The sequence below is a fragment of the Eublepharis macularius genome, chromosome 8, assembly GCF_028583425.1.
Source record: "Eublepharis macularius isolate TG4126 chromosome 8, MPM_Emac_v1.0, whole genome shotgun sequence".
Classification (NCBI taxonomy): Eukaryota; Metazoa; Chordata; class Lepidosauria; order Squamata; family Eublepharidae; genus Eublepharis; species Eublepharis macularius.
This window is the reverse complement of record NC_072797.1, coordinates 75866056-75884288: the sequence shown is the minus strand read 5'-3', so window position 1 is coordinate 75884288 and position 18233 is coordinate 75866056. Positions and strand designations below refer to the sequence as shown.

At 42.4% G+C, this 18233-nt stretch overlaps 1 protein-coding gene across 2 annotated transcripts in view; it reads right to left on the bottom strand.

The window, feature by feature from the left end:
• SRFBP1 (serum response factor binding protein 1) overlaps positions 1 to 16598 on the bottom strand; it is a 117705-nt gene extending 101107 nt beyond the window's left edge. For both annotated transcript variants that reach the window (XM_054987408.1, XM_054987410.1), the window contains exon 1: positions 16518 to 16598. In XM_054987408.1, the coding sequence (XP_054843383.1) occupies positions 16518 to 16547 (30 nt within the window). In that variant the 5' untranslated portion in view covers positions 16548 to 16598. The remainder of the gene's footprint in view (positions 1 to 16517) is intronic.
• Positions 16599 to 18233: the final 1635 nt, after the last annotated feature.

The following is an 18233-nucleotide window of genomic DNA, read 5'->3' as shown; positions in this document are numbered from 1 at the left end:
ACTATTTGTTGGTGATCATAGACTATTCCTCCCAGTATCTGGAGGTGGTACCGCTCTGGACTATGCAGGCACCAGGGGTGGTGAGGGAGGTCATATGATTCTTCAGCCAAGTGGGCTTGCCAAAGGAGATAGTGACTGACTGCAGGATGTCCTTCATAGCCTTCCTCATGCCGCAGCTCTGCCGATTCTGGGCATCCAACAAATCTTTACTACCATCTACCACCCTCAGACAGATTGCCTGGTCGAGAAATTTAATCAGATTATAAAGACCATGCTGCGGAAGTTGGCCCAGAACCATCCTGCCCAATGGAATTTGTTTGCTGATGCCCTCTTGTTCGCCATGAGGGAGATGCCACAAGCCTCCACCGGTTTTGAGCCCTTCAAGTTGGTCTATGGGTGGCAACTGCAGGGGATCTTAGATGTAGTGGAGGCCTATTGGGCCCCGGGACAAGATGCCACTGGCCTACTGGGCCTGGAGTACATGCAATGGTTGAGGGAGCACCAGGAATCTCTTCACGCCTTGGTGCAACAGCACCTTACGATGGCCCAGATGGAGAGGTACAATCACAGCACATGGTTGCGTATGCTGCAGGAGGGAAACTGAGTGTTGGTGCCCCACAAGGTCTTTGGAAGAGGGAATAATTGGCCCCCCTGGTGTGGACCTTTCACCATCACCCGGGACCTTGACTTACCAGGTCTGATGTAGGGCAATGCCTCAACAAGACAAGAGGCTCCACATGAATGACATCAAAGCCTGGCAGGAAGACGACCCCTTGACCTGCCAGCAGGCCGAAGACCCCCATGGAGCCCTCCAACGGTTTGCTCCCATGGATGCCACACAGCCCTTTCAGAGAAGACCCAGTGATGGAGGAAGGCCTCTTCCCCAAAACAGAGAGGCCAGCTGCTAGCCCTCCCATGGGACTTCCCTAAAAGTTTCTCCAACCAGCTGGAGAAGACCACCTTAGGGACCCATGCCATTCCCACTCCGGTAGGAGCAGTGGCTCAAGCCTGCTGGAGGCCATTACCCCACAAACAACTGGAGGCCATGGATAAGGAGGTAGTGAACATGCTCTGGATGGAAGTTATTGAGCCATCCAACAGTGCATCACAAAGCCTGATCATCTTGCCCCCAAAGCCTGATGGCTTCATTCAGTTTTGCATCGACTACCGGGAAGTTAACAAACTGGCCAAATTTGACGCATACCTTATGTCTTGGACCAACATCCTTATTTACCAGCTGAGGACAGCACAGAACCTCTCTGAACTAGATCTTATGAAAGGTTATTGGAAGGTGCCCATGGCCCCTGAATATTGGGAAGACAGCATTCGCCACCCCACAAGGGTTATTCCAGTTCCAAGTAATGCCCTTTAGTCTTCATGGAGTGTTCTGACCTATATAGACAATATCATCATCTACAGCCCCGATTGGGAGTCCCATCTCACACACCTCCGATGGGTACTGCAGGCCCTATGAGCAGGCGGACTCCTGGTCAATCCGAAAAAGAGCCACCTAGGATTTCAAGAGCTCAAGTATCTCAGATTCATGATAGGACGAGGAGCCCTCCACCACTGCCCGACAAAGCGGCCACCCTCGAATGTTGCCCAAAGCCCAAGACAAAGCACCAGCTCCAATGTTTCTGGCAGCTTCTAGGGTATTATGGCAAATTTGTGGCACACATCGCTAGTCAGGCCAGCCCTCTGGCAGACTGTTTGTGTAAGGATTAGCCCAACCAGTTCTGGTGGACCCCGACCCAACATCAAGCCTTCCCTGACCTCCGTTCAGCCCTCTCCCAATCACTGGTCCTATGAAACCCCGACTTTTCCAAGCCATTCATGGTACAGACTGACGCATCAGACTCAGGTTGGGTGCCATACTCTCGCAGGACTTTGAAGGCCAGAAACATCCAATACTGTTCATTATCCACAAGTTACAGCCAGCAGAATGAAAATATGCTACAGCTGAGAAGGAGGCCCTGGCCGTGAAATGAGCGGTTGGGGCCTTACAATACTACCTCACCAACAACCCCTTCACCCTGGTGACAGATCACACACCCCTCCTCTGGATGTCCTGCATAAAAGATCACAATGCACATGTCCTGAGGTGGTACCTGTCCCTTTAATCTTTCAGTTTTTCAACATGGCACCGACCCGGCAACCAGCATGCCTACGCCAACATTATGTCAAGGATGTTCAACAAGGGAGACCTAGCCAATACTACCACAAAGGAGAGGGGTGTTTGTCCAGAGACAGGCCTCCAGCTAGGCTTGAATGAAGCCCGCTTCCACCCCCCACCCCCACCCCAAGGCCACCAGTACCTACTCAATCAACAGAGCCAAGAAAGTCGACAGACTAGGCAGGGCCCCGCCTGCCAAACAAGTGGGTGAGATGCACTGCCGCCACTTACACCGAGGGGAGGAGATGTGGCCGCAGCAGATGGAGGAGCCGGCCTGCCCAGCCCATAGGTCCTCCACAAACCGCCCAAAGACCCCGCAGCAATCAGCTCGCACAGGCAGGGCTGAGCAACCTGGAAGTGGGGTGCACACACTAGCGCACGCTCACCCAAGGCTGTCATGGCTCAGGATGGTGGTGGCGCCCTGCCCTGCCCCCAGAGAGGAGTCAAGGGCTGGTGCTTGAGAATGGGGCAGGGAACAACTTCAACAGCCCAGCTGGCCCTCGACAGTGGGAAGCCTGAGGAGGTGCAGCTGGAGAAGGGGGTGGGGCAGGGGAAGAACAGGCCCTCCTATTGGGGAAGCCTGAGAGGGGCAGGGCAAGAGGAAGCAGCTGGCTCAGGTGTTGGGGCCGGCCTTAAAGGCAGGAAATTGGGCAGCAGAGTGGGGTTGGTGAGTGGGAGGAAGGGATAAAAGGGAGCTCCAGATCCTGGCCAGGGAGGAGAAGAGAGTCTGTCCCTGAAAGCCTTACGGGAAGCTTTTCAGGGGAGAAGCAAGGTTCCTAGGCGTTTCCACCCCGAACTTGCCTGACCCCCCATCTAATTCACAGTAAGCAGGATACCATTAGTGTTGCTAGCTATATTAAAAGGCCACATACGCAGTATGGCAAATTAATTAATTTATAAAAGCTCTGATTCTCTGGATTCTACTAAGGAATTTTTACTTTTGCTGGTTTTCCTTCTTGGTTCTAATTTAGTTCATCATCTTTGGAAAATGAAGGCCACATGAGCTTTCCTGTTAATACTATTAAATGCAATTTCCTGAATTAATTAACACTTGTTAAAGTTTTTCATATAAAAATGACAACTTTCTTCACAGAAGAAAGTTTTTATTTTGCAGCACTTATGAGCCTGGACTAGCCAAAGCGATCTCAAATGACAAGTTCAAAACTCAGGACTCATGATATTTATAACTTTCAGCATGGCATCTAAAGCTGTTCAAAATAGTGCACAGGTATATAAACACATTTTAAAATTTTTTTATAAAAGCACTGAAAATCTGGGGGAGGGGGGGGAGACTTTTCTGAGTGGTCAGTTCCAAAAAAGAGTTTGCAGCATTTTAAAGTCTAGATTTTATCCCCCTTTCAAGGCCTCCGTTAAACTGACATGAAAACAGCTGTAGCAAACTTTATATAGAACTCACATGATATGGCAGAATTCTGTTCAGTTGGCAGAAAGTTAGAAATTCTCCTAACATTGGAATTTTATATGCTTTATATTCACAGATTGTATTTATCCAGATAGGGTCAGCCATTGCCCTCATTTACATTAAATGTAAACACAGAATATAAAGAATAAGTGATTCACTTGATTATTATATATTATACAATGAAAGTCAATATACCAAGGAACTTTATGCTGAGACACAGAAAATATGAAAAATACAATGGAAGAAAAACCTCACGGAATGAAAAAGTAAAAAATGCATAAAGAGAATCAAGACTGAAACCACATGTTTAGTGGCAAACAAAGGATTTCTATGTTGTGTTTGCCTCTGATATACAAACTAGGTAGAATGTAACTCTTTTTGCTCCCACCACTTTTCTTCTGCAACTCTTCCTCCAGAATTTGTTTCTACTTGACTAGGAATCCCAATCCTGGAATAAAGTTGGAAGGGCAAAGATTGAAGATAAAAAGTAGGTAGGAGGAGGGTTAAGCACCCCTTCCTATCCATGGCTTTGGCCCTCCAAATGTCTTCCCTTCTCTTTGCATGTCAGATGCAAACCCCAACTGGGAATACTATGTTACCAAACTACTTCAGTCCTGAGGGTCTGATATATATTTAAAACACCATCACCCATGTACAACTCATATTCATATTTAGGGTTATTGCTGAATTTACTCAACGACTGATTACTGAAATGGCTTTAATACGAAAGAAACAATAAGGTATGTTCACCAGCCACACATCATTTTTTAGGCATCGAGTAACAGCCTTTCTTCCACCATACACTTAGGTTAGTACTGTCAGGCTATGGATGACAGGATATGGTAACCAAGCTCTTGGTTAAATGGTTTTTATTCAGAAATCCAATCTTTTCATATATATGTCCATAGAATTACTCAGAGGCAAGAAAGCATCCAAGCAGTACACGCTTCCTTGATAGGAACAGAAACTTGAGAAAAGTACAGCTCTAAATACTCAATTATTTCCCCCTTCCCAAACCACAAGTTTGCGCGAGAAGGAGTCTGGGAACTTCTGCGGGAGTTTATACATCAGCTAGACAGGACAAAGAGGAATAAAATAAATGGCAACATTTCAGACAGTGCAAGGTCATTTCAGTGAGCTTCAAAAAAAGAGATAACACAGCTGTGTTCTCAGGCTGCGAGAGAGAGAAACGAAAGTGATGATTATAGCATTTACAAACTGAAATCAAGGCACAGTATTAGAAATGGTCCAACACCTAGAACAATGACATGGATGTAGACATGACAAGGTTTACTTGCTGGGAACTGATCTTGATTTTAGTAGTGAATGATGCTTTTTTGGTATCCCAGCTCCCCACCAACGATTATGCGTTCTATTTCTTGCTTTCATATGCATGTGAATTTCTTCTACCATCAGTTTTTATAATGCTTTTATAATATATATTGGAGAAAATTCTGCCAAAAACTGGGGTCCAATAAAGCTGCAAGGATGAGCAACATTTCCTTCTAGAGCTCAGATAAGGAATAAGAGTGATGGTGAATCTGTGATCACAATCAAGTAATTTAAAATAGTAATGTCATATAGAAAGCTAGTGACTCACCTATGGAAAAAAATTTTAACTACAGTGAAGTGTTTGTTATTTTACAACACATTTGTATTTGGGCCAGTTTATACAATCAACAGAATTAAATGAGACTGTTGAGGCTATTTTACTTCAAATAGCATACTGACCTCACCTTATGACATTCCATAATTTCAACTAGAATTACATTTTAGGTATCAGACAGTAATTTAAAGTCATGATCCTTGGGAAACATACAATTTGCTTTTGATTTATTTCTTCCCCTTTGAGCAGCAATCCCCCATGCCAAGAGCAAGCCACTATGAAAACTTCAGAAACTATTCATGACAGAGGATGGCAAGGTGAAGGAGAAAGAGTCAGAAATACCAAAAATTACACCCAAGGTCTTGGCCCTACCTAAACTGAATCTTTGGATTGTGGCATAAATTTGCAAAAGATTATACTTAGGTAATGTTGGCTTATATTGTGATATTTCCAGAAAACTTCCATGTCCTATTTTAATCACCAGCTACACAATGGAGTTGCTTTAAGACTATTAATTATTTCTTATGTCAAATCCAAGTTTTGGCCATTTCACATTGGAAATATGAAACAGAGCTGACACTTCGAAGCTGCTATTTGACAGGAAATATAAAATTGAAATGGAGTGACTTGGACTTAACTTTATTTGCCAAGTCACAACCATTTAAACATTTGTTTGCTGGCCGAACTGGTACTATCAACACAGCTGTCTGCCCAACTATTCAAATATATCCTGAAGATTGAGAAGATCACAGTAATGTGGAAAAGCTATGAAGTAAATACCAAGAACCAATGCCTAACTTCACTTTTTAGAGTATGTGTAATGATTTTGTATGAAGATATAGACAAGATGATTTGAAAATAATGTCACAGGTTTTATGGAAACAAGTGAGAGCCCGCCAAATAATGGGATTATTTTAAGGATCAGTCAAAACCAAACCTGTATAGGTCACATACCGTTATAAATAACATCCTTCAAATAAATCCTTCAATCTTTACTGAAAATGATTTAAATATTATATGAAAGAGCTTCACATAGATTCAACTCCTTGTAACAATCCTGTAAGGCAGGATTGTAAAACTTCCTGCAAGGAACTACGGCCTACAGTTTGAAAAAACCTGAGCAAGGCTGTTAATGACAGGACATTCTGGAGGTCAGTAATTCATAGGGTGGCCATAAGTCAGAAGTGACTTGATGGCATGTAACACACACAAAATAGGATACTATCACTTCCTTTTTTATAGATGGACTGCAAAGTTACTCCAGTCTAAGCCTGTTAATTTCAACGAACTAACTGCATACAAGTATATGGGAAGAAAACTGTTGCTTAGCTAAAATTACGCAGCAAATTCAAGGCTGATATGAAAGTTGTACTTGGGAATTCCTTTCTCACACAACTATTCCATTTTACAGCAGTATCTGAGAACTTTTCATGAGGGGGGATAAAAACCAATGATTTTTTTTAAAAAAATCAAAAAAATCGGATTTTTTTAATTTAAATCGGATTTTATAAAATAAAATGCTTTTTGAGGAAAATATATTACCATCCAAAGGTTATTCCATCATGAAATAAAGATTAGTTTTTAATTATGTAGAATAAGGCTGTATATGTTTAATTTTTTTGGTAAATAAATTCCATTAATCCATTCACAATGTCATGCTCTTCCAGAGGTTTTTGTAAGATTATTGGGCAGTTTCTCTGCCTACAAGATATTATCACAGATGCTTGGTTTTGCAGTTCTCAAAACTGAATTTGTGTCAGCTCAGCAGAGATCGCATGCCTCTTCTTCACAGCAAAAATGTTATAACATGAACAGAGCTGAGAAAAAGACCTTAATCTTATTGTTCTACAAACCTATGAAGACAGAATCAACCCCTCCAGTGCTAAGTTTCAAGAAGTTCAGTGAATAGAAACAATATTTTTCTGATTGTTTGGAGTGGAATAGATCTGCACAAGAAGAAACTAAGTGTGAGAAGGGAGGGGCAAGCAGTACAAAATGAAAGTGAAACTTTTTGAGCACAATACTGCACAAGTCTTTGGATCTTTTGTGTGTATGACCTGAGGTTTATCACATTCTTTCCTTGGAGGAAAAAAAAACTATAATGGCAGCAGGCCGTAAAAGAGACCCAGTTTGGGAATACTTTAATGAAGTTCCTTTACCTATCGGTAAGGCAGGTATCTACTTGCATATTAAAGTTATACCAGCAAGAATTAGTCTTTATGTAGAAAACTATGATTTAAATCAAGCCTTAATGACTAGTGATTTAAATCGTGATTTAAATCGTGATTTAAATCAAATCCACCCTGCTTTTCATATATTAGATATATAAAGGACTAAAACAAGAGTCTTCAAATTATGGCAGCTAGTATAGAAACACTTCAAAACTAGTAGTGCTTTCCAATTTAATTTTATTTGGCTACTACAGAAGCACTGAGAGCACTGATGGCCAGCCACATTTTAGTTTACTGTTCTAAGGCCCAGAGTCCTGTTATTTCTTCTTCCAAGGGGGGTGGGGGAATACACAACATGAAGGACCATCACCCTCCAAGATTCTCAAAGCATGTGAAATTTACATCTGGAAAGAAAATTTCTTTGAATAATTTTCTTTACCGATGATTTAGTGTAAAGCCCATTAAATGAACTGACAGCTTTAGAATTCTTAAGATCTATCTTTTAAACCACTGTATGGACTTCATACATCAAAGCTTGAAGCCAGAATTTCCCATTAATTCACCTACACCACTACAGTGATGTAAAACAGCTGGCCACTCCCTTTTGTTGATAACAAGCCCAACTATCATGCCTTACCAAATTACAAGCCTGTCTGTGGAATTTTAACAGGATACACAATAGATGTGTATACCAAACTGATGACCATCCAAGTCATCCCTTCATCTACTATCTGCGCCCACACAGGTTTCACAATTATAGTCATGAGAGAATACTACAGTACAGTATTACTTAACACTGGTACAGCTCTTCTTTTTGGTAAAATTGCCATTAAAAAAAAAACTCTAAACACACTAAACCTAATCACCACCCAAAGGCCATAATGTAGTCTGTGACCAAATGCACAGAGAAGACTATAAGTTGTTCTGGCTTCTGCTGCCAACTACTTGTGGCTTATAGTCATCAAAGGCTTGGACTAGAGAGACCAGAGCATCTACAAAAATGAAAAGAGAAATGAAATTTATTGCAGAGGCTAGTTAAAGAACAAAGCAATTGTATCTAATCTGGAAGACCCACCTTATACTCTGAGAAGCTTACATCCAGTAAGGATTAAAGAGTTAAGATAGAAGCCGGTAAGTAATCTGGGGAACTGTCCAACATCCAAAAACTAGGAACACCTAATTAAATAATTTTGACACAGTTGCAATAAAACCTACTATGATTGGCTGGCAGTTTTTAAGAAAACACTCCAAACTGGGAAAACAAAACACTACTTATTCCAATTTTTAAAAAAAAAACAACAACACTGAATTATGTGAACTTTACAACTGCAATATTGATTAACATTCAGCTACCAAAGTTAGAGAAATAACATGTGCATTTGTAGATACCTGTATATGTGGATAAACTGTGCCAGAAAGACTTTAAATCGATACTTTACAGGTATCTGTGCACATGCCAGAAAAACATAGCTGTTGTTTTCATCATAGTTAAGCTAGTTCCTTTAAATGTCATCTACATTCTCCTGACTGAGTGTGCTTTTTTTTTTTAATTATGCATCAGCCAAATAAGTGACTATATTTTATTTTTGGCAACCTCTAGCTAGTCTACATGGCTCAACTATATACACCATATTCAAGTCACTCAGAAAAGTAAACAAAAAACTCCTTTTCAACAACAGTCAATTAAACAGTCAACCCAGCTTGCAATAAATATGCATATTGCTTCTGTGTGTTTAATTTATTCATAAACCGCTAAGAGCAAATGTGCTTGAAGTGCTGATTGCAGTTTGCCTTTAATGTTCTCCAACTGATGATGTGGCAATTTGAACTTGAATAATAGCTGCTGGAAGAGTTCCTAGGAAAAATGCTGTTCCCCTGAATTTTTCTATCTCCGTGAGTGCAAGCTGGAAATTTCATAGGCTTTGATGAAATTATTGCCTAAAACACTGACATGGTCTGTGAAAGAATGTCAAGCAGAACTCAGACCATCCCAGGAAATTCTTTAGGTACTAGAGAAGTTGCATTTATATGAAATAATTTTAAACAAATCCAAATCTGTTGCATTCAACAGATTAAAAATTAAAGATGACCACTGAACACATTTACATCTTCAAATCAAAAGAATAAAGTGGTACACAAAGCAATACTTGAACCAAACATTAATAAAGCTATCTGAAGCGGACACTTCATTGATTTAATCATGAACTTGTTAGGAGAGTCTAAGTTTTGCTTACCTTACTTAACCTTTCCCAACAAAAAAAATACTGAAAAATCATTCTGCTTTTCTGCTGGACTAGCCTTGCATTCACTCACTCTCAGTAGGTGCTTAAAATTTTCTTCTGGACAAGAAGCTTGCCAGAACCACTGCTGATGCATGAAAGAATACACGAGTAGGCAAATCAATGTGTTTTCAAACTCAAAGACATCATTTGATATGGTAAAGCTAAGGATGAACAGAGACAAATTAAGTTTGCTTCTGAAAGCACCGCCTCTTCCTTTCACAGAAATGGAGATTTGCCAAATAGCTTTCCAATTTCCCATAGTATCAGAAACCCAACAATTAAAAAAACTCTGAAAAGCATAGAACACATTGTTTAGAACATCTATCGCTATTGTCTGGGAGATGTCTAGTATTAATCAATTAAACAAGTATTCTCTGGTCATTGCCTTAGCTACTTTGGCATTCTAGACCAGTTAAAAGGCCTAGGGTCAGCAAAAAGAAGCAAGTACCACTACTATTAATAGTCAGTTTTGAGAGTTCAAACTGTGAATGGGCGTTTTTAGTGAGCAAACTAGCAGGAAAAGTGGAAGTGAATGAATGGGGGAAACAGATACAGAATATTAACGGCAAACAGTATCTGCAAAATTTGCAGGTATCTACTTGTAAAGATAATTATTTTATTTATTTAATTAATTAAACTAAAATAAACTCAGGAACGACAGTCAGGAACTACAATGCCAAGACCACGGCAATACAGCCCGGAAAACCCACAACAACCAAAATAAACTCAATTTCTATAACCTTTTTAAAATCTTTCTGCAGTAAGAATTAAGTTTGCAAGGACTGAAATAATCAGATATCACTGTACTGAACAGTGCTTAATTATCAGTGGATCATCTCCATTAAAAGTCCCTGCTCCCCAAACAGGTTTTTTTTAAAATAATGCTTATAGGTATCCTGTAGAAACACAAAGTTACTGTAATATGTGTCCTTGAATACAAATGTGCGTACTACCACCATAACAATATCCATTTGCCTAATTCATCAGCAAACTAGGCTTATTCCCTACCATGCCTCATTCTTCCAGTTTTCAGTAATGCAGAGGAAGTGGAAACAAGATTATATGCCACTTTAGGTCCCCATTGGGGAGGAAAAGGGGGCATAAATAGCTAAAGAATAAATCTGTCCACAAAACTGGATCATTGTGGATTGGCTTAAATGCTTCCTTCCATCAGAGGGCAATTTCAATTAACAGAAAGGCTCCACAGAACCCAACCCAGTATGTGATCAAGACTGCAATACTGAACCAAAGAGAGTCTAAAGAACGGTCAATTTATTCAAAGCTGGCAGCCTCTTTACAAAGACACTGCAGGTTGGAAGACTTTGCCTATTAATTTTATGCAGTCCCATCACTTCCAATGTTTTTAAAGTGAGTGCCCGGTATGCAGACCTATGGCATGAATGCAAGGGAAAGCAGTGATGGAAGGGTCCTTACAAGGAAAAGATATTCCAAGGGCACAAGAAAAAGGTCCAGCCACCCAAAGTCACCAAGCTGCATGTGAAAGTTGCTTTCATGAGGCCAGTGAACGCTGGCAGCAAAAAGCAGCGTATAAGTTAGTGACTCCTGATTAGTGAGCAGCAATGGAAAGCTGCTTTAGCAAGCCAATGACTTTGGTTGGATCAGTGGAGAAGCAGGAAGTGGGGCTGAGCTTGCTGGGGGAGGGGGGGATATCCTCCTCTTATAAGTAAACCACAAAAAAATTAACTGATTTTTCTCTGCAAAAACAGCATACATTATTTCTTTAAAAAGGCAGCAGTGAAATACATAGAAAATGAAAAGTGCACATTGTCCTTTAATCATCGATGGACCTTATACCTAATTCTGTGTTTCTAAACTGCCACCAATTGTGCCATCTGCTGTAGCACAGTGGTTAAAGTGGTTGATCTGCAAATCAGCACTCTGTTGGTTCAAATCTTGATACTACCATGAGCTCAGCAGGTAGCTTTGGGTAAGCTACTCCTCTCAGTCCCAGCTCCCAGGCTGTATTGTGGGGATTACAACAACACTCTGTTCACCGCCCTGAGTAGGGCACTAATCTGTTCAGAAGAGAGGTATATATGCACAGATTATTATCTATGTCTCAGACATCTTTTTACAAACCATAAGGGCCAGGAATGAATGCTTTTGACTTATGCAAATGAGTTTCTGTAACTACGATCTTCAGTATACTTGATATGAAATATGATTTACCAAACATTATATGTTGTCCAATTTTGGTAAACCTAGCTTACAGTTCAGCTCAGATTGTTAAAACTATATGCAATCAATGCAACTATTAATGAGAACCAGATCAGTATTCACACTACCAGCACACATACCTTGAAGACCGTGTTGGGGTTTTGCTGAAAAGCACAATGAAATTCTAAAGAAAGATCTATGTAAATACTGCAGTTAAAAGTGGGTCACTTCAACACATACACAGAATACTGGCATCCTAAAACAACTATCTTAATGATGTTTGGGAAATCTAATTTAAATATGTTAAACATGACACAAGTGTGTGTGTATATGTCATCAAGTCACAATTGTTTTAAGGTGATCCTAGCAAGAGACTTTCAAGGCAAGTGAGCAGCCAAGGTGGTTTGCCATTGCCTTCCTCTGCAGAGTCTTTCTTGGTGGTCCCCATCCAAGTACTGACTCTGCTTAGCTTCCGATATCGGGTTATACTATGCCAACATACCCCAAACATTACACACACACACACACACACAATATCAACATTTAATTAAATTAAGTAAGTCAGTTTTCACATGAAGTATATCTGCAAGGTATTTCACACAGAAAGCTATGGACAAAAAGAAACCTATTTTTGATAATGTGCTGCCACCTAGCCACACTGTCAAGAATAATTTCCACATCAACTAATGTATTTGACCATTTTTTATCTTCACTTTACCTTGAAAGCAAACTCACCACAAAAAAATGTAAAAACCAGAAAATGTATAATACGTAATGTAGATTTATGACTTGTTACCAATTATGTTTAAGGATTGCTTAGTTCTGTGGAAATGGTTGCTGCCAAACACTAAGTATCATTGCAAAACCTTCTAATTCTCTTTACTAACGCTAACATAAAAACTGTTAACTTCTAAGTAAATGTCTGTATTATCACCTAAATAATTTTAATTTCCTTCCAAGAATGCATATTGTCATCATGAGACAGAAGAATATTCAGCTGTACTGAGGACCTTCTTCTTCAACACCTCCTGCACTAGCACAAACACTCAAGTCCCAACATACTTGAGAGTCTAATATTATGTACCCCACAGGCTATGAAACCACTGGTAATGCCGCTATTTCTAGACCAGAATCTAGAATCCTCAGCCGAGGCTAAGTTTCCTGTGCCTAACCTTGGTGGCGGGAAGGTGATGCACCTGTTCCCCCTGCCCACATACTGCTTTTGAGAGTTCAAACACCAGGAGCCTCCCCCCCCCGCCCATGTCATGCTCCCAATCTGGATTGGATCCTCACATCTTTTGTAAACAGAGGAAATTACATCTCTAAAATGGTGGAGCAATCCCCATAGTGGACTTAGGGGTGCTGTTACATCTAGTTTGGCTCTCTGATAGGTTTTTCCAAGCACACTTGTCTCTAGTTTTCAAATACATGAGATAAAGGACAGCCTCTCCCTATATACACTGCTTGCCAAATTAGCAGTACAATCCTGCAAAAGGGGGAGTGGGGAAGGAAGCACTCAGGGAGCCAGCCAACTGCCACTCTAGTATAAAAAAAGTCATTAAAACTTCCTAAAGACCCAGGTTCAAATTCACACTCTGTTATGCAAGCTTGCTGGGTGACCTTGGGCCAGTCACTCTCTGTCTAATCTACCTCACAAGGTTGTTGCTAGGATAAGATGAGAATGATGTAAGCTGCTTTGGGTCTTCATTAGGGAGTAAGGTGGAAGATAAATGAATAAATAAACAAAGCTGAAGACTAGGGGAGGGCAATTAAAAGAAAGGTGGGTGGGTGGGTGTTTGGGAAGGAGAGTAGGAAGCCGAGAAAGGAGACAATATATGAAGACTTCCAGAAGAAAAAGAGGACAGTATGGGGAAGGTGAAATGAAGTGAACCCCTCAAGTCCTTGCTGATCCCCCATCACGCCGCTGGGTCCAGTCTGGCAATGAACAACTTGGACATAGATTAACTGGGTAGAGGCAGCTGGGGGAGAATAGGAAGGAAAGCTGAGGGACAAAGGAAGGTTGGCTAGTGGGTAGTAAGGAGAGGAGGAGGCAGGGGAAAGGGAGAGGCTCTTGGTGCACTGCTTCTGCGGAAATGTAAGAGGAAACAGTCGGGGATGAAATGAGATGCATTGCCCCATGCAAATCCTTCCTGCAAGTCAACATTAATATTTCTAATTTTCAGCACAGCCCCATCTGTGGATACTCAAATCTGGAGACTGGAGCTATGAACAGAGAAGACAGATCTTTCTACAAACCTGAGAAAATCCCCAGGTTTGAAGAAAAAAAAATCTAAATTCTAAAAAAAAAAGTCATTAAAATTTCCTAAAATAACAGAAGCTGAAATGAGCTGTCAGTGGCCCCTGTGGGTGCTGCTAGGCAAACACAACTATGTTGCCAGCCTTCAAACCTTGGTTTCTGTTAGTAACAGGCAGGGGGGAAGGCCTTTTCCAGGGCTATTTTGACTCCCAGTCCACCCTTGCTCCCTTCCCTCCTGCCATGGAGGACTCATTGAGGTCAGGGCCAGCAGCAACCACTGGGTAACTTGCTAACATGCAATTTGGACAACTCAGCCAGCTGCAGTGGTGGCTACTGAATCATTTGATACCACACAATTTGCCTCTGCACAACTTGGCTAGGTTTAACAGTTGCCACCACAGAATTCATCTGAGTTCTACAATTGACTAGATTTTTCCTAGGGAGAGGCTGCCAGGGGCGTGAAGGAGGGAGAGCAGAGAGCTAGCAGCTAGCGTGGCATAGTGTTCAAATGTCAGATCATGATCTAGGAGACTCAGGTTTAAATCCCCACTCTGCTATGCAAGCTTGCTGGGTGACCCTAAGCCAGTCACTCTTTCGCAGCCTAATCTATCTCGCAGTGTTATTGTGAGGATAACAGGGAGAAAAGAAGAATGATGCAAGCTGCTTTGCATCCTCATTGAGGATGGGAGCAGATAAAAGAAAGGTTAGTTGGTGAGTATAAAGAAGGAAGCAGGGAAAGGGGAGAGGGCATGGCGGCTGCCCAGAAAAGAAAAAAGAGAGCAAGCAGAAGAGGATACAGGAGGAAACAAAGTGACCCTCACAAGTCCTTGTGAGATCCTCACTTGTTTAATATACTTGAATACTTAATGCTTGGATGACCATGACTTGACTTCTACTAGAGAAGGGATGAAAGGGATTTCCATCCACACACTGCAACATCCTCGTCTCTCCTTTACTCTCCTTCTGCAGCTCAAAATGACAACTGAAATGCCATTCCTTGCAGATAGAGGGAATTCAAAATCTTCAGAAGGAGTAGTTTGGCAAAAATCATCCCTCTTCTGTTTGCCGAAGTCCACTGTTGAGTCCAAGCCACTGAGTACTTAGTTCTTCCAACTCTTCTTTAAAAGTCTCATACCGGTGATATAGATTTTGTTGTTACTCTTTTAAAAATGTGAATTTCATTTTTCTTTGTCTTTTTTTTTATCCAGAAGATTTCTACTTGCCTTTCTGCTAAAAAAACCTCTAAGGGTGGCTTATATATTTTAAAAAATACTATTAAGGTGACATAAGCATTAGAAACTTAAAAACTGCCAGAAAAAAAGAGATATTTATTTCTTTTATTCTACACCTTTCTCCACAATGGAGACATCAAACAACTTACATCATTCTCCTCTTCTCCATCTTCACAATGATTCTGTGAGGCAGGTAAGGCTGGAAGTATGACTGGCCAGAGGTCACCCAACAAGCAAGCACAGCAAAATGTGGATTTGAACCTGGGTTTTCCAGATCCTAATCTGATACTCTAACAAATATACACAGGCTTCTAGTGATAAATCCAACTGCATCAGAAAAATCAGTAGAATGGACACATTAGTTAATGCTATCATCAAATCATTCCAGATTGAAAGCTCCACAAGGGCAAGAGCAAAGACAGGGAGGGGAAGGGAATCCTAAGTTTGGCTGCTGTATGTTTCCCAGAACCTCGCTTGATGCTGTAACTACTATACCATATTACCTCTCCCTAGTGAATATAACCTTGGAAAGTGACACTTCAGAAACAGGGAGTCAGAGCACACCAGTTTGGTAAACCAGAAATAAAAGGTGTGGTTTTGTGTATTAAGTGCCTGCACATTTCCTCAATGACAGCCTGAGGAGGCCCCTTCCCAACCAATGATATCCAAACCCCAGAACTATCTGCCACCTGAGACACCCTTCTGAAAATGCCACGGATTAACTCTAAAGCCTCCCTTCTGCCCTACTACAGTGGGATTCCCCTACGCCACAGTACTAGTACCACAACCGTCTGTGACAATACTGTGGTGTTTACAGGTATGCACAAAGAGCAGGAAAAGCTCTTCAGCATCGAAGAGCTTTCTCATCGACATTGTCTTACAGCGTCACTCTCGAGAAGACCCAGATTCAAATCCACACTCAGCCACGAGGTTTGTCCAGAATCTTAGGCCGACCACACTGTCTATTCTACCTCAAGGCTGTTGTCAGCACAAAGGGCCGGGGGGGGGGGCACCCGGAGGTCCTTGAAAAGTAGTTTAAAATATAATAAAAAGCGGGTAAGAGAAACAAGACTAAGAAGAGAAACCCGCATGCATACCACACGCCCCTTCTGCGCGCAACAGGTCCCTCCGCAGCCTCCTCCCACCTCGTGAGGCTCCTTCGGAACTGGGGCAAGCGACGTAGGCAGAAACTCACCTCGTTGTTGAGGTTCAGGGTCGGCGCCATCGTTATGGCCGCCACCGCTTGAGTCTCCGAGAGCCCCCTCGACCCGGCGCCTCTTCCCCAACAGCACGGCAAGCGAAACCACGCGCCTGCGCTGTTCACACGGACGCCGTTCACCCTCCCTCTCTATGGTAGGCTTCCTTCTTGAGAAGGAAGTGGAGGAAGGAAAGAAGCGCCTTCGGTGGGACCCACCCTCCGCCGCGCCATAATGGGCAACGGTTACGCCCCGCCTGAATGCTTCTTCAAGTTGGGTGTTACTCCCCACCGAACTACGGCAGAACAGAGCCTTTGTCTCTCTAACAAAAGAAAGCTAGCCGCTCCCCTGTGGCGCTCAAGGCACGGGACACTCTCGGCTGTTACTGTTTTCGTCCTCCAGAACCTTTTGCGGCAATTCTCCGGAGGGGTTTACAGGCATGCGGAAAGAGCAGGAAAAGCTCTTCCCTGTCCGCTCTATCGCCGCTCCGCCAAGAGCGTCCCTTGCGGATGCCTCACCAGCACCACGAACCGGCTCGTCAATGGCCGGCTCACCGCCATTCACTATCATCACCCCCGCAAGGGTCAGGGGACTCACTGAAATAGTAATGATCGCTCCGGTTCTCGAGGGGTTGCCTAGCCCCTCACATAAATATTTCCAAGGGGGCAGCCATCTGAGTTTGGAGTCCAGTAGCACCTTAAAGACCAACACAATTTGCCAGCGCTTCAGGGAGCCCAAGCTCGCTTCGTCAGAAGTGGGTGTGTGGGTTCCAAAACGATAACCGTTTCATTCTGTGTCTACAGTCGAAAAGCAAGATCTGGGTCCAACGCATCTTAAAAACCAACTAGATCTGACGAGGGAAGCTCTGACTCGAGAGCTCACATCCTGGAGATCTCGTTGGTCGTTAAGGTGTTAATGGCCCGAGTCCTGCTCTTCAAGAGACGGTGAGGTGAACTCTCGTTCTTGAAAGCGTCTGCCGCCATAAACCACAGTTACGAGTTTTACACAACACTCCCCTTTTAATTGGAACAAGAACCCTGTGGGAGTTGTTCGATTCCCCCATCTCTGACTTGGGCTTCCGTCCGGCTTAAGGCACGGCGGCGTTTATACGTTGCTTTTTTTATGCATCTCAGTGTCCGCCTCTTCTTTTTATTGGTCCAGTTATTTGCTCGGCATGCTTCTAGACCAATCACTGTAAGCCTATAAATGAACTGCAGTCTTTTATTAGATTAAGGCGCTATTGATCCGAAGAGCGGAGTAGCGAGAGAGACGGTGTGATAGAAAAATCAAAAAGAGTCCAGTAGCACCTTTAAGACTAACCAATTTTATTGTAGCATAAGCTTTCGAGAATCAAGTTCTCTTCATCAGATGCCTGATACAGAGACTGGTCAAATACAGAAGAGCAGGAGAGAGAAGAGGCAATTAGGGGGGGAGGGGGAGGTAGCAATCAAAACATTCCTTTGCTAGTATATGTAAACATCTCCTTTTAGTGTGTGTATCAGTTGGCTTCAAAGGAGTTTGCCCTGTTAGTTTGTAGAAGCCAAACAGCTAGACCATCCAATTCCAATGCAGTATGGGCCTTCGATAACCACAGCTCTCCCTGCCAGATGCATCTGACAAAGAGATCTGTGGTTCCCGAAAGCCCACGCCAGGTGCCACTGAGCTCCCCCAGACCCCACCTCTGTAAAGGAAATCTGTTACCTGTGGTAATGTGA